Below are 14,759 nucleotides of genomic sequence, written 5' to 3' on the forward strand. Positions count from 1 at the left end.
GGCCTGCGACTTTGAGGGCGTTTGTCGATGTTTGTCGTGTAGATGCGGGCCACATTGCTCTAATTCTTATTCTTTTACGCCCCTCTTATCACTCTCCCCCAGTGCACGGTAACCAACCGGAACATTCTTCTGATTAACCTCCCTGCCTTTCCTCTACCGCTTTTCTCTCTTTATGAACTTCAGTTTTTTTTTGCCTTCAAAATACATCTTCGAAATTTTTGTTGTTGCATATTGTATGGTGAATGTGGCAAAGACATCGCAAAAAATATATTTCTCTTCGAGATGTTTAAAGCTTCTGAACGTTTCCTGGAAACCGGCGTATTTTGGATTTTGTTACAACCCAGTATCTGTGGAGCATTTTCGCAGGAAATGTACGATGAAACAAAGGAAACTGACTGCCCACCAGCGCCCCCGCAACAGCATCCCTCCGGTCCCACCCCCTCTGGACCCGTCTACAAAAGCAGCGCCCCATCGTACTGACAGCCATTTGGCAGCAGCGGTTGCGGCGGTGAAACAGCGTCTTACACTGCTCTACGCCCACGCAGGTTCGTGTGGAATCTATTTATAAAGTATTATTTGTTTTTTTTTTTTGCCGCACCACTGCTGCCACTTGCTGTTTTATGATGCCTACAGATGTTGAGCTCTCGAAGGATGTCGACGCGTTGCGAAAGGAAGTAGGGGAGCTGCGCAGCAGCCTTGAGCTTTTTAATGAATTGCATGAAAAGATGAAGGACGAGCAAGCCCACCTCGTAAAAGAGAATAAAGACCTAATCCGAACAAACAAGCAACTAGCTCAAAGAATGTCCGAATTGGAGCAATACTCCCGAATCAACAATGTAGAAGTCAAAGGGGTCCCTACCACTCAGGGCGAGAACTGTGTCGCCATCATTGGGGAAATTGGAAAAAAAATTGAGTGCCCTGTCACCACTGAAGACATTGATGTTGCCCACCGTGTTCCAGCTAAGGAAGATGAGAACATTATCGTTCGCTTTTACTCCCGCGAAAAGAAAACCGAGTTTGTTAAGAAGGCGAAAAAAGCACGCATTACAACAAGTTCCATAGGTTTCACAGCACCCATTCTTGACAAGTCCGTTTACGTTAATGACCACCTGACTCCGGAAAACAAGCGCCTGTTCGCAAAAGCACTGGCTCTAAAAAAGGAAAAAGGCTGGAAATTCCTTTGGGTTGATAACTGCCGTATCAAAGCTCGCAAGACCGAAGACAGCCACGTGTACCGAATCTCCGGAGTCGATGACCTCGCTATGTTCACATAATCTAATCTTCACTGCACGCGTGTCCCGCTCCTCATTGCTATGTATTACGATCTTGACCAGTTAAAGTACTTTCTTGCAAACTCAGTATCATCGCAAAAATCTATCATCCATTTCAACACTCGCAGCCTGCCGAAGCACTATGACGATATGATAAACTTTCTAACCCTCGCCAACCATACCTTCTCCCTTATTTGTTTATCAGAAACATGGTTGTCAGCTTCAGATGACAAAATATTTTCGATACCAAATTATCAAGCTGAATACTACCACCGTTCATCAGACCGTCATGGTGGTTCGGCAATGTTCATATCAAACGCCATCTCGTACAAACGTCGCTCTGACATCAATTTTAGCACAGATAAGTGCGAGTCAGTTTGGATTGAATTAGACCGAAGTTTTCTTTCCCGTTCCAAGAACACTATCATTGCTTCCATTTATCTTGCAGAGAACTGGACAGCATTCTAACTTCTTTAAACAAAGAAAACAAAGAAATAATTATTGTAGGGGATATGAACATAAACATTATTGATACCGCTGATCATGCTTGCTCTGAATATATGAACATTCTTCTCGGTCATGGCATTGAATCATTATTAGAGGTTCCAACTCGTTGTGCATCTGATTCACACGGTACGCTCATCGACCATGTGTTGTCTAACGTCCTTTTACCTCAAACCTCCGGAGTCATTAGATTCAATATAACTGATCACTACCCGGTATTCTTGCTTATAGACAGCTCAAATGAAAGCGCACCGAAAAAATCAAATAGATACTCCTTCGACAAAAACAAATTTATTGATTTGATAGCCAATGTTGACTGGACAGATGTGTTGCAAGAAAACTGCGCTAACGCTTCGTATAACATTTTTTCGAAGAAATTAATCGATACAGTGGTCGCATGCACAACAGTAACGTCACTGGTAAAATGGTATTCTGCACCGCGAAATCCATGGATGACTAACGGAATACTACGCCCTATTATAAAAAAAAGTAACCTTCACAGCAAAGTGAAAGCGCAACCGTTCAACCTCGCTTTAAAACAAAGATTCAAAATCTACTCAAAAATGCTATCTTCTCTAATTAAACATCGTAAAAGGAGTTACTATGAAAACGAAATACTTAAAAATGGACACAACACTCATAAGAACTGGCAATTGATTAAGGAGTTTTTAAATCTCTCGGACCAAAACGGCAACATTACAGAAATTAATGATGGTACGCGAAGTTTAACTAACCCTACGGACATAGCAAATGCGTTTAACTCATTCTTTTCACAGCTTGTCAAAACGCCTACCGCTGAAATCACGCGACCCACTCGTTGTCTTTTCTCTTTCTATTTGCGTCCAACATCCCCAGATGAAGTTATAAACATAATAACCAGCTTAAAAAATACCGGGTGTGGCTTAGATTCTATCCTTCAATCTAAAATTAAACTTGTTGCACACGAACTGTCGCCCGTTCTCACTAATGTTATCAATAAGATGTTTAAGTCTGGTGACTTTCCAGATCAATTTAAAAACGGCAAAGTTATTCCTGTACATAAGAGAGGCGATAAATACAGTTTGGCTAATTATCGTCCGATAACTATTCTTCCATTTTTCAGTAAAGTAATCGAAAAGCTCGTTGTTAACCGTCTAATGAACTGCCTTCTAAAATTCAGCCTTCTGATACCTCATCAATTTGGTTTTCGCCCTAACTATTCCACTGAGATCGCACTGATACAATTTACTGACAAAATTAAACACTTCATTGATAACGGACTTTGGGCGGCAGCTGTATTCATTGATTTTACGAAGGCATTTGATACAATCAATCATCCCATACTCCTTTTAAAACTAGAAGCGCTGGGAATTTGTGGGCCCACTCTTAGTTTACTACGTAATTACCTCGCTAACAGAACTCAGTTTGTACAAATATCGAATACTTTATCCCAACCAATTGCAATTAATCAAGGAGTTCCGCAAGGATCTGTTTTAGGCCCCCTTCTATTCTTAGTTTACATTAATGATCTGCAAAAATGCCTCAATAACACTGACTGCATTCTGTATGCAGATGACACTACCATATTTTCTTCTAGCGATAACTGAAGTGACCTGACATCAAAAATTAATGCCGACCTTATAAATGTAATGGAATGGTGCCACAGTAATCTTTTACAAATAAACCCAATTAAAACAAAGCTAATGATATTTCACTCAGAACACAAACGACTTGTCAGCGTTCCAGATGTTACCTAAATAATCACATTATTCTCCCATCATGTTCTGTAACATTTCTCGGTGTGACGCTTGATTCACATTTAAAATTTAACCTTCACACTAAATCTATTAGCAAAAAAGTGGCACTCGGTATACGTATACTAATTAGAACGCGTTATTATTTCCAACAGCATATTCTTCGCTCACTTTATTATGCATTCATTCATAGCCACCTCAATTACTGTTTATCATCGTGGGGTAACACGTACTATACCCATCTTTCTTCTTTGTGTCATCTTCAAAACCAATCTGTAAGAATAATGACATTCAGCTCATACACCGCATCCAGTGCTCCCCTTTACCGCCGGCTCAATATCTTACCTCTCCTTTGTTCACTCCAACTGAAACTAGGTTTATTAATTTATCGCGCCCGTCACAATAGCACTACTCTCCCTATATTTACAGGTTCCTGTTTGTGTAACGTTAATAATACTAGATTCGCTGAACAACATAATCTTTTGCTTCCGAATGTCAAAACTAATTATGGCAAACAGTCCGCTTTATTTTCACCAATCACGGTCTGGAACTCGCTACCCGCAACCATCAAATCATTCCTCACCGAAGCACAATTCCATAAAAACTTGAAAAACTATGTACTGCATAATTGCCTTCAATTGCCACGCCAGTGAAACCTGTTAGTATTGCGTACGACTTCTATTGCCTGAGTACTTGTTCTATGTTCTCCTTTTGTGTTTGCAAAATGTGTTTTTAAAATTTAGCATGACTAAACTGTTATTTCAGATCTTACTTTTCATTGCAGCTGTGTTCCGCTATGTAATTGCTATCTGCCATATATTTATCCTACTTCAAATATGCAATTAATTACAGGAGGTCCCCCTGACAGTTTCCACTTTGGGACCTCCTTCTGTAATAATCAATTCATGTACACCTTACCTATGCATCTTTTTCAATAAACTTTCAAATGAGAAGAAAAGTAGTAGCGAGCAATTGGCGATTTCGCGAATGAAAAGTAAAGACCTACCTCGCGTGTGTCTTTTACTGCCACAACGTTATACGCAAATGTTCCATTTTTGGAACGTTTGTCTTTGTCAGCAGTATATATAGGTGATACTCCTGTCTTAAACTCGCGCAATATGCCAGCTGGCGTAAAAACCTTCCTATTATGTCTAATAAATATATGGGAAGAAATCTTTGAATATTAATGAAGAGCGTGTTTCTCGGCAGCTTTCCAAGCGCATACTATTTTAAAGTCACAGACAAATGCTGAGAATATTAGCAATTCCGATATATAGCCATCATAGATTAAGATAAAGCATTTGACTCAATCGAAGCCTAAGCGGTCATGCAGGTATTAAAAAATCGCGGTGTAGAAGAGCGCTCCTTAAAATACTCCAAGATAGCAAAAACGGCTGCATAGCAGCCACAGTCCTGTACAGCCGCCATGGTTGCGGACTATATGCCAAGAGATGGCAAGCGTAGCACGGGGCGGCAGAAAGTTAGGTGGTCGGATGAGACAAAGAATTGAACTTGACAAAGAAGTCTTTTGGAATATAGTGACCGCAGTTCGCACATACTGGATTAACTGGAGGGTGCCATGTGGGAGAGGCTTCTGTCTTACAGTAGACACACTCAGGCTGATGATGATGATGATGGTAGCGTGAATCGAACCGGCTGTTTGCCTCTGGGTTCTCCCTTTCCGGCTACATTCGAAGTTTTACAGAGGTTTTGAAGCGTTTGGCGTGTATCATGATCAGGCATTCCACTCGATCACGGCAAAGATTATATACAAAATGGTTGTAGGGAAATGAAAGCCGATATAAGTCTGGAACTTAACCATGCCGTGAGTAAAGCGAGGAAGTTGTAAGTGAAATAATGAAGATAGAAAGAGTTGCCGTGGTGGCGGCCTATGGAAGATTTTCGACCACTTTGGTATCTTCTCTATGCACTGAAATCGCACCGCACAAGTACCTGTTTACGAATGTTGCTAGAAACGAGAAACGGGGTTTATGCAGGGTGAGGATGCTGTCACATCCCCTCCCCTCCCCCCCATGCCCCCGCCCTTACCGCAAAAGCCGCCCGAAGACGAAGAGAGCAGCAAGAGGCTTGTTGAAAAGATGGTCACGTGATCACAGAACAGAGCGAACAGTGGGTCGTCGCGGCACGCGTTTATCAAAGCTATACTGTAAAAAGCACTCCTCCAGATATGCGTTCCAGGCCTACCGCGGCTTCTGAAGCTCTTAATGCGATAAAGCGCACACGGTGAAAGAAAACATCACTCAGGTACAGTGGGTTTCTCTATAGTTTTCGAATACATTACGGCAGCTATAGCGCTCTCTTTTGATCGCAACAAGAAGAAATGAGCGCAGCAGAGACCATGAAAGCTGTTGCATTAGAATATTATCACTCTTTATATGGGAGTGCCAATGTTCCAAAATGGAGCTTGCAAAAAACATCACGGTAAGGCTGACACGGTAAGGCTGACAACATTGTTTTTTCCGGTTGTTTCAGTAGGAATGTGAATGAGAATTATCAGTAGGAATTTTCCTCTTTAACACAATTCCTGAAACCACGTATTTTCAATGCTTAACTAGCTTAGGAATGCGGCTGTCGAGAGAGGCAAACGCTTTATGGCATGGCGCACAAATGCCCGAAGCACGCTCTCAAGCAGCAGAACAGGCGCGCAACCTCTCGCCTCCTGCTCCAGCAGGCGGTGAAAGTATTTGTGCGACGTTTGAGCAGGCACTGCTGCGTGCCTCCATTTCTTTCGGACACTGCTATAAATATTGAGGGGCTTTTGAAAGTGAGCAGTCACCTGGCGGTGGCGACAGACACGATACTAATTCAATATGAAGCGTTGTTTTAGCGAATCTCCAACCGTAAAATTTCTTTTTTTTTTCAGGGGTGTGACGTCTACGGCACATAAGGCTGTCAAACAAGGGTGCGAAATCACGCTAGTTCCGGCCACGTTCTGTTGAAATGGGGCACAAAAATGTACTGCGAACATGCACATCTCGATATATTTCCGTTCGCTGCGGAACTGAATGGCTGCGACCACGTTCGTTCGGACACTTGTGATGCCATACACATGCACTGTCGCATCTAAAACAATCCGCCATTCGTGGACGCATTGTTCGGTGTGAGCCGCATGCTGTTGCAGTGGCAATGGCAGACGCTTGGCAGTGACACGCCGTTTGCTGTTTTCCATGCCAAGAAAAATGTTCCATAAGTGAAATCCAGTCGCTTAGTATATTTTTCGTGCGGCTCATAAAGAGCCCATATGGAGCCTGCGGTGTGCTCACGCCATGGCATTGTGCACATGACATGAAAACCTTAAAAAATTATTCCAAAAGGGATGGAAATCCCCCGGTAAACATATTAAAAGTATACATAGTTTTATATATTTTTATATCATACGCACTTCGCATTCCAGCACTTCTATAAAAGCCCCTCATATGGGCGCCACATGCAGAACATTTCAAAAGGAATCGACCCTGAATTGAGCACACCATCTGTGGCACGTGAAAAGGACGCTCACTCGGATGTCTGCCGGAAATAGTTGCAAAGTAGGACGAAAACAGCCGCAGAGCTCGTTATCCTTTTTGAACGAACGCCTGCATTTCCAGCTGCAGCCGGCGCAGAAGCATATTTCACTCTGCCGACAATTTTGGACAAAACAAAGCGTCATCTGAACAACGTCCATGCAGTCTGCGGCGCAGTACAAAAACAGAATCCGTGCGCAGTTTTAATGAGTTGCCTGCACATCGCAGCCGTGTAATGTGCGGCTGCGCACTAGTGTCGCTTTTAGAATTGCGTACCATCATTTACTTGCTGCAACGACGGAAAACAGTTTCAGTGTTAAAATCTAACGTACCCCATTCGCTGGGACACCGGGGAGCGCTGCTTACAAAACCAAACGAGGAGATAAAATAACGGATGGTGCATCCAACATTAACGTGAAACGTTGAGCTAGTTGGTATATATCCATCGCTAACTATATAGCGTTCAAAAACACGACGATGCAGGAAGAGGAAGACTAACACTCAACACATGCTCTCAGTCTTCTTTACTCGTCGACGTGAATTTTTCGCTCGATAACTATAATGCTACAATTTAATTTTTTTGCAGATAGTCTCCTTTTCATACTCTTCTACGAGCGCGTGTGATACGTATTGTTCTTTTCTTGAAGTGCGCGAGGTTCGAGACGGCCTGTCTTTATTGAGACTGAAGTTCCTAACGTGGACAAAATTTTCATTAAGAGCAGAGAGCTGGGCTAGTTGACGGTTCGTAACACTACGACTCATAATTCCAGCGCACAAAAACACACGGACATAGGCGGAGTACACACCACTCACCAGCGTCCGTGGTGCCTACTGTCTTTCTTCCCGCGTGTTTTATGCGCGCTGGGAAGATGAGTCATTGTTTTACAGTTTGTAAGCGCAACAACTAAGTTTTCCTTAATTAAATACCGACATGCTGCCGTCCCTGCAAGACAAAGTGAAGATTTTGTTGCGTTGCATATTCGCCGCACCTTAGAAAAATAGAGGCAGGCCATAAACTGTAAAGATAGTTTTTGTTTTAGAACAAAATGCAATCAGCAGTTATTACAGAAGAAACCTGAGTTCAAGGATCTGCAAAGGACATTTATTTTAAGGAGATATTTCTGTTTTCTTGAACTGTGGGGCCGACACGCAGCTTGATAACTTTATTTTCTTTCCACCACATCATCAAATTAGTCTGAAAAGATCGCGACAAATCTATTACGATCTTCTGATATACCTGTAATTGCTTACGGTGTAACAGACTGGATATTTGGAATGTCAGAGTAATTTAAACATCTCTTCCGAGAGCAATGAGCATTGCTATCCTGACGTATGCCCAGCTCATGTGTAACTGTGTCGTCCGCCGAACCTTTGTTAAACGCTCAGATTCGTCCAGGTAAGTAGCAACCTTTTACATAGCTTTCACATGTGTCCTTGCCCGATTACAGTCTTTGCAATGTGTCAATGTCTTAGGTTAAAAGGGGTGAATGAAAAGGACCGGCCACGGTCGTAGCTCAGTGGTTATGGCGCTCGGCTGCTGACCCAAAAGACGCGGGTTCGATACCGTCCGTGGCTGTCGAAGGTATGTGAAGGCGAAATTCTACCGGCACGTGCACTGTGCGATGCCAATGCACGTTAAAGAACCCCAGGTGTTTCAAATTTCTGTAGCCGTTTACTACAGCGTCCCTCATAGCCTGAGTCGATTTGGTACGTTAAATCCCCATAAAGCATAAACCAAAAGGACTTAGCGGCGAGTGATATGGCCAAGAAGACGGAAGCGCTGGTGTTTTGTGACAGCAGAGAGCACATCACGGAAGCAGAAATGCGACTCTCAAATTAAATGAAATGGATTTGAAGAAAGGTTATTTCCGGATATGCAGGAAATGGGCCTCGGGCGAAAAGCTAGCTGGTTCGGTTTAGTGGTGCTTCAGGCTCGGTACATGCAGAACAACAGAGTACATGCACATTCAAGGCGAACATTCATATAGAGAATAAAATTATGTAGTATGGAAAGCAGCAAAAACAGAAGAAATACTTGCGCTCATGAAACAAGCAAATTAGAATGAAGACAGTAATGAATGATGAACGATCGTCAAGCAGGATGCAGGCAACGTCGCTGAACCTAAAACAGGAGTACTTATGACATTCTTCACCTAGGCAAAGATCAGAAAGTCTATGCGCCATTGATGAAATATAACTTAAAGTCCTTCATAGGGGCGATAAAGATGTTTGGGTATTTGTGCTAAGATGACTTTGTATGTATGGCAAGACGAAACGAAGGCTCTGGTTTCTATATAACATTCTCGCTCGAGGAACGTCCAATATTTGTTTGCTTTTGATGTGAAAGCGTTTCTCATATGGCCGATGTCCAGCAAGAATCTTCAGAAAGTCGGATTAGGATTGTGGTGAGAATCAAAGGCAGCGCAACGAGTGATACGAAAATGTGGCGTGCACACGCTGAATCTTATATTGTGTAAATAAAGTTTCCGTGTGTGCAGTGTAACCCGCACCAGCGATCAGTCTAATTGCCTCCTTTTGGAGACAAATAATGCTGCTCAAATGTTGCCCAAACCAAGTTACAGTAGTTTATGTACGACTGAAATATAGCGTGGAAAAGAGAAGCATGTGCTTTGGGAAAGATTCGTTCCGAAGTCTCGAGAGGAAGCCTACAGGTCCAATAAGCTTGCTTTCGAACTTTCGATGTGTATCATACGGGCAGACCATGTCGTGCGCGAGTCGAAAAGAACGCCGAGAGATTTAGACTTGCCCACAACTCAATGATGTTATTTCCTGGCTACAGGGTATTTTTTCAAAAGAATCCAGTGAGGGGCCGAAAAAGACAAGCTTTTGTCTTGCTAAAGCTAACTGCTAAACCATTAGCTTTGGTCCATTTGTGGAAAGCAGAAAGAACCAGGTTTCCTCTATTAATTACTTAAACTTAATCTGTAGAGGAGCCACTAAGAAAAGACTTGTGTATTCGGCGTACTGAATACAACTTATGTTATGGGCTAGGAATGTGACATCGTTCGCATAGACATTAGGACGAACGCACTGAGAAGGCTACCTACCGGGACACCACATTGAATCAAAAAGGAACGAGGCTGAAAGAACCTGTTATCGACTGAAATAACCTGTTGTCGCCAATTTAGGTAAGAATGAAGAATTTGAAGGGAGAGACCATGGACATGTCTTAAGAGGACGAAAAAGAAGACCATGAACACCATAGCTTTCAGATTTACAGGTTCGTATTTGATGATTCAGAAAGTCGGAAGGATTTTTAAAATCGACGTAAATAGAAAGAGTAAAGTTTTAGCTTCAATTCTGCTGAACATAATTCCCGTCTGCAAGAGTAAAGCATAATCCGAGGATTTGCCCCTTGTAAATCCAAACAGACTGGAATTTATTAAGGCATGTTGCGAAAATAAGCCATCGATTCTCTTGACCTTACTCTTTTAAGAGGCTTCGAAAACACAGGGAGGATAGAAATTGGCCTAAAGTTTGTCAACCTATTTTCGTCACCTCCTTTGAAATTAACAGTTTCTTTTGCAGTTTTCATTCGGGCAGGAAATATACCTAATGTGAGTTAAAATCTAAAGGAATAGCTTAAGCATGGTGCTTACAGATCCTCAAAAATTTAATTGGCTTTATTTGAAAACCATTCAAATCAGTGCAGCTTGTCGATTTTAAGTTCATTACGGCGCTGAAGACTTCTTCGCTGGTCGATAAATGGAAAGAAAAAGTCTCAAAACCTGCATTTCGAAGAAAAACGAAGAGCTTAATTCAACGGAGGAAACACTCGTTCTAGAGCCTATAATGAAGTCATTGAATTTATCTGTCAAAAAAGAACGGCAATAAGGCAAGTAATCGGTCACAGGTTTACCCAGGTGCGTATTTTTATTCTTACTTGGAAACGATTCATTTAAAACTAGAAACAATTAAAATAAAGCAAGAAAGGCCAAATTTGAGATGAATAGGAGATGCACGTACCTCAAGTGGGTGCAATATATTCCAAAATGTAAAGTTGACTCCAAAAAAAGGCACAAGAGTACAATATTCAAGTACGGTTTTTTTTTACTCACCATTTTGGTTCACGGCGTTGAGAAGTAGATAAAATATATTGGCGACAGACTTCAAAACTTGTGCTGGGGATCCGGCTTGTCTTAGTACCTTCAGTGTACACTGAAAGAAAACGAATACAGCATTTCGAATTTAATGCTAGCTGTGATAATGTCATTTTTCAAGCCATCTGGTGCAAGGTGAACCGATTGTGATGACATTCATTATAAAGTAGGTCAGAAGCGTAACTGCTTAGATTAAAACTGAAGAAAAATAAATATGGTGGCGTAAAAGCAAGCTGTCATTTAACGAGTTCGAACTTCCCCAAGAGCAACAAGCTATCAGAAGGCTTTCAGGTAAAATAAACGCTGGACTTAGGCCGTCACGTAGTAAGGAATCCAGTTAAACAAACCGGGATGTTTCGCTTCCTTTCTCTCTAGGCACGTACAAGCAAACCTTCCAAATTCTTCCTCCTGAAGCGTAACGTTAACCTGACCTCCTTTACCTAACGGGTGTGATTCGCTTGATGAAAATTTTGCACAGAATTTTTCTATTTCGCGCGGTGTCTTCGCATGGAGCTGGCGATGTATAGTTGAACTAAAGGGCCTTGAAATAAGTTTGCATAATAAACGCTTAAAATAGATGCCGAGCTAACACTTTTCTCGGTAAAGTTTCGAGACTGAGTCATTTTCTTCTCTAGAAATAACTCCCCAAAACAAATGTTGGCCCGTATGTGTAGGGCCATCTTTTTGGGCTAACCTGAGCTATTTATGTTAATTGCTGTGGTAGCCGCTAGATGCCATTACATGTAGAAAAATACGTTGTCACTAGTCCTCTGCGCATTCCACTGTGAGTGAATCTGGAGAGATGGACGTCCACCTCGAACAGCGTGTAAACATAAAATTCTTTGTCAAGCTTGGCAAGACAGCCACGCAGACGTGTGAGCTACTTCGTGACGCTTACGGGAACGAGACATTATCGCGGGCTTGAGTTTTCGAGTGGCACAAGAGGCTCGTTTCGGGGAGAACGTGGGTGGAAGACGACACAGGGCAGGGGTGCCCTTCAGCCTCACGGAATGAAAAAATGTGGCTCGGATAAGGGAAATCGAACAGCATGAGCGCACTATCACAGTCCGCATGCTATCAGATGCTCTCGACATTAGTAAGGCAATAAGCCACCAAATTGTGCAAGAAAACTAGGAAAAAAGAACGTTGAATGCCAGGCTTGTGCCGCACTTTCTCACACAGGACCAGAAGGAAACGCCGGCATCAGTGAGCGCTGATTTGCTGTCCGAGGCAGAGAAGGATGCTTCATTAGCCGACAGCATCATTGCTGAAGAAGAAAAATGGTGTTTTCAATACGATACTAAAACAAAGTGGCAGAGCGCCGAATGGCGGTTTAAAAGCTCTCCGGCGCCGAGAAAGGCGCGGCGACGGAAGACCAACACAAAGACGATGCTGATAGTTTATTTCGATTCTGGAGGTGTGATACACCACGAGTTCGTCCCACAAGGACAGACGGTGAATCAGGAGATTTAAATTCGCGTGCTCCAACACATACGTGATGCACTGCGACGCCGTCGCCCTGACTTATGGGCATGTGGACAATCGAGACTTTTCCACGATAACGCAAGGCCGCACACAGCTCTCAGCGTGACAAAATTTCTCGCCAAGTACAGCATTACTGTAGTTCCCCATTCGCCATACTCGCCTTACTTCACCCCATGCGACTTTTTTTCATTTTTCCTCGCGTGAAGAGAGCCCTTAAAGGTCGCTGCATGGGGAGCGTGGAGGCCATTCAAGACGCCACAACAAAGGAGCTAAAATCCCTGCCAAAAGAAGTGCTTTCGAACTCTTTACAAGACCTCGACAAGCGTTGGAAGCTGTGTATAGACGGCAAGGGAGACTGTTTCGAAGGGGTGCTGCACAAATGATTTCAATGTTAAACACATCTTTTTAAATACACTCAGTCTCTGAACTTTACGGGAAAAGGTTGTATGTTCGTAGTTGCTGAATTCAATTAACTGAATTCCATTAAAGAACTACTAACACGTTTTTTTAGGCTGCCTCTTTTCGTTCTAAGGCATTTCATAACCTAATCGTACGTTGACAATTGGTTTTTAAGAAAAAATTGGCGCAGCAATTGTCATACATATCTCGATTGACAGCCGAACCGCGCTGTAAGGGAAGGGAGGAAGGTTGGAGAGGAAGAATAAACAGAGAAAGAGGTGCCATAGTGGCGGGCTCCGGAATAATTTAGACCACCTGGGGATCTTTAACGTTCACTGTTATCGCACAGCACACGGGTGCCTTTCGGTTTCGCCTCCGTGGAAGTGCGGCCGCCGTGGACGGGATCGAACCCGGGTACTCCGGCTTAGTAGCCGAGCCCCCTAACCACTGAGGCACCGCGGCGGGTTCGAAGCGTTCATTCAGACAACTTTTTCAGCGAGAGCTACACTTGGCTACCTGCCGAGCATTTCGCTGTGCTCTGTAAAGGCCAGTTGTGCCCATGCGCCGTGACCATAACAACCGGAGAGGAGCAGCAAATGCGGTGTCCGCTTCGCTGTCGCCGCGCGCCCGCTCCACTGTCGGAGCGGTGCGTGACATCACGCGGATGAGCAGTTGTGCGCATGCGCCGATACAGTTGTAACCAAAGAGACCCCACTGGTGAGCAGCGCACTTCGTCGCCGCCTCACCGCACGCCGCTCTATCACCCGAGCCGCGCGTCGCATGCGCAGCTTTGTGTATAAAACGGACGTATATTGGGCGGCTGTATCATAACGTTTGATATGGATGCACAGCCGCTGCTAAATGGCGGTATATACAAGGAAGAGTAACTGTTCCGATTCTCAGGTTGTCGCCTGGCACGTGGCTACTCAACAAACAGAGAATGAGGGTAAGAAGGCGAAGAGAGCAGCGGAGACACCTGAACTGAGATGAGAACGGCTTTCCAAAAAGATAGGCCAGACTGCCGAGCGTAACAGATGGCGCATAGCCGCCGAGGTGGAGTCCAATGATTCTCATTGCTAGACATACCGTGACCACAATAACCTCAGCCATGGAAACGTACCTCTCGCTACATATATCCTTGCATAGCCGTGCTAATCCACTGCCAATTTTTTCTACCCCTAATGTCACGCTCTATCAAACAGCTGGAAGCATTCCACCAACACTCTTTTCATCACAGCTAGTTAAAAGCATTTTACAGCAAAAGTCGCACTTGGCTAGTCAGCGGCGCATTTCAGGTTAGCTTGTCTAGTCACTACTGCTCATGGGGCACAAGTTGCACCGAGTCGCATGTGTTCCGCCGCTGTACCGCGTAGCGCCTTTCCTCAAAATACAATTTTTAAATTTGCTTTTCCTCTTTCTTACTTTCTTTTTCCCCTCCCTCCTTTATCTCTTCCCTTAAGACGCGGCTCGGGTGTCCTCAGAGATATGTGACACAGTTACTGTTCTATTTCATTTCTTCAAACACCCCCCCCCCCCCAAAAAAAAAAAACAATTTAGCTGCCAGCATTCATTGGGTTCTTTGGCGTTGACAACTTTGTGGTGGTGGTGAAAAACTATTATGGGCGGAGCCCTTATAATTCACAATTTAGTAAGTGGGCGGGCTCCTGGTCGTTGGTGGTGGCCGGCAGCCCGTGTTTGACGGCTACCTTCTCTGCACACTGG

The 14,759-nt window shown here is 43.6% G+C and overlaps 1 protein-coding gene across 1 annotated transcript in view; it reads right to left on the minus strand.

Moving 5' to 3' along the window:
• LOC144105725 (uncharacterized) overlaps positions 1–14,759 on the minus strand; it is a 51,159-nt gene that overhangs the window by 19,486 nt on the left and 16,914 nt on the right. Inside the window, exon 5 of the mRNA XM_077638829.1 lies at positions 11,112–11,211. Coding sequence (XP_077494955.1) covers positions 11,112–11,211 — 100 coding nt within the window. The remainder of the gene's footprint in view (positions 1–11,111; positions 11,212–14,759) is intronic.

Source organism: Amblyomma americanum, chromosome 9 (assembly GCF_052857255.1).
Source record: "Amblyomma americanum isolate KBUSLIRL-KWMA chromosome 9, ASM5285725v1, whole genome shotgun sequence".
Taxonomy (NCBI): Eukaryota; Metazoa; Arthropoda; class Arachnida; order Ixodida; family Ixodidae; genus Amblyomma; species Amblyomma americanum.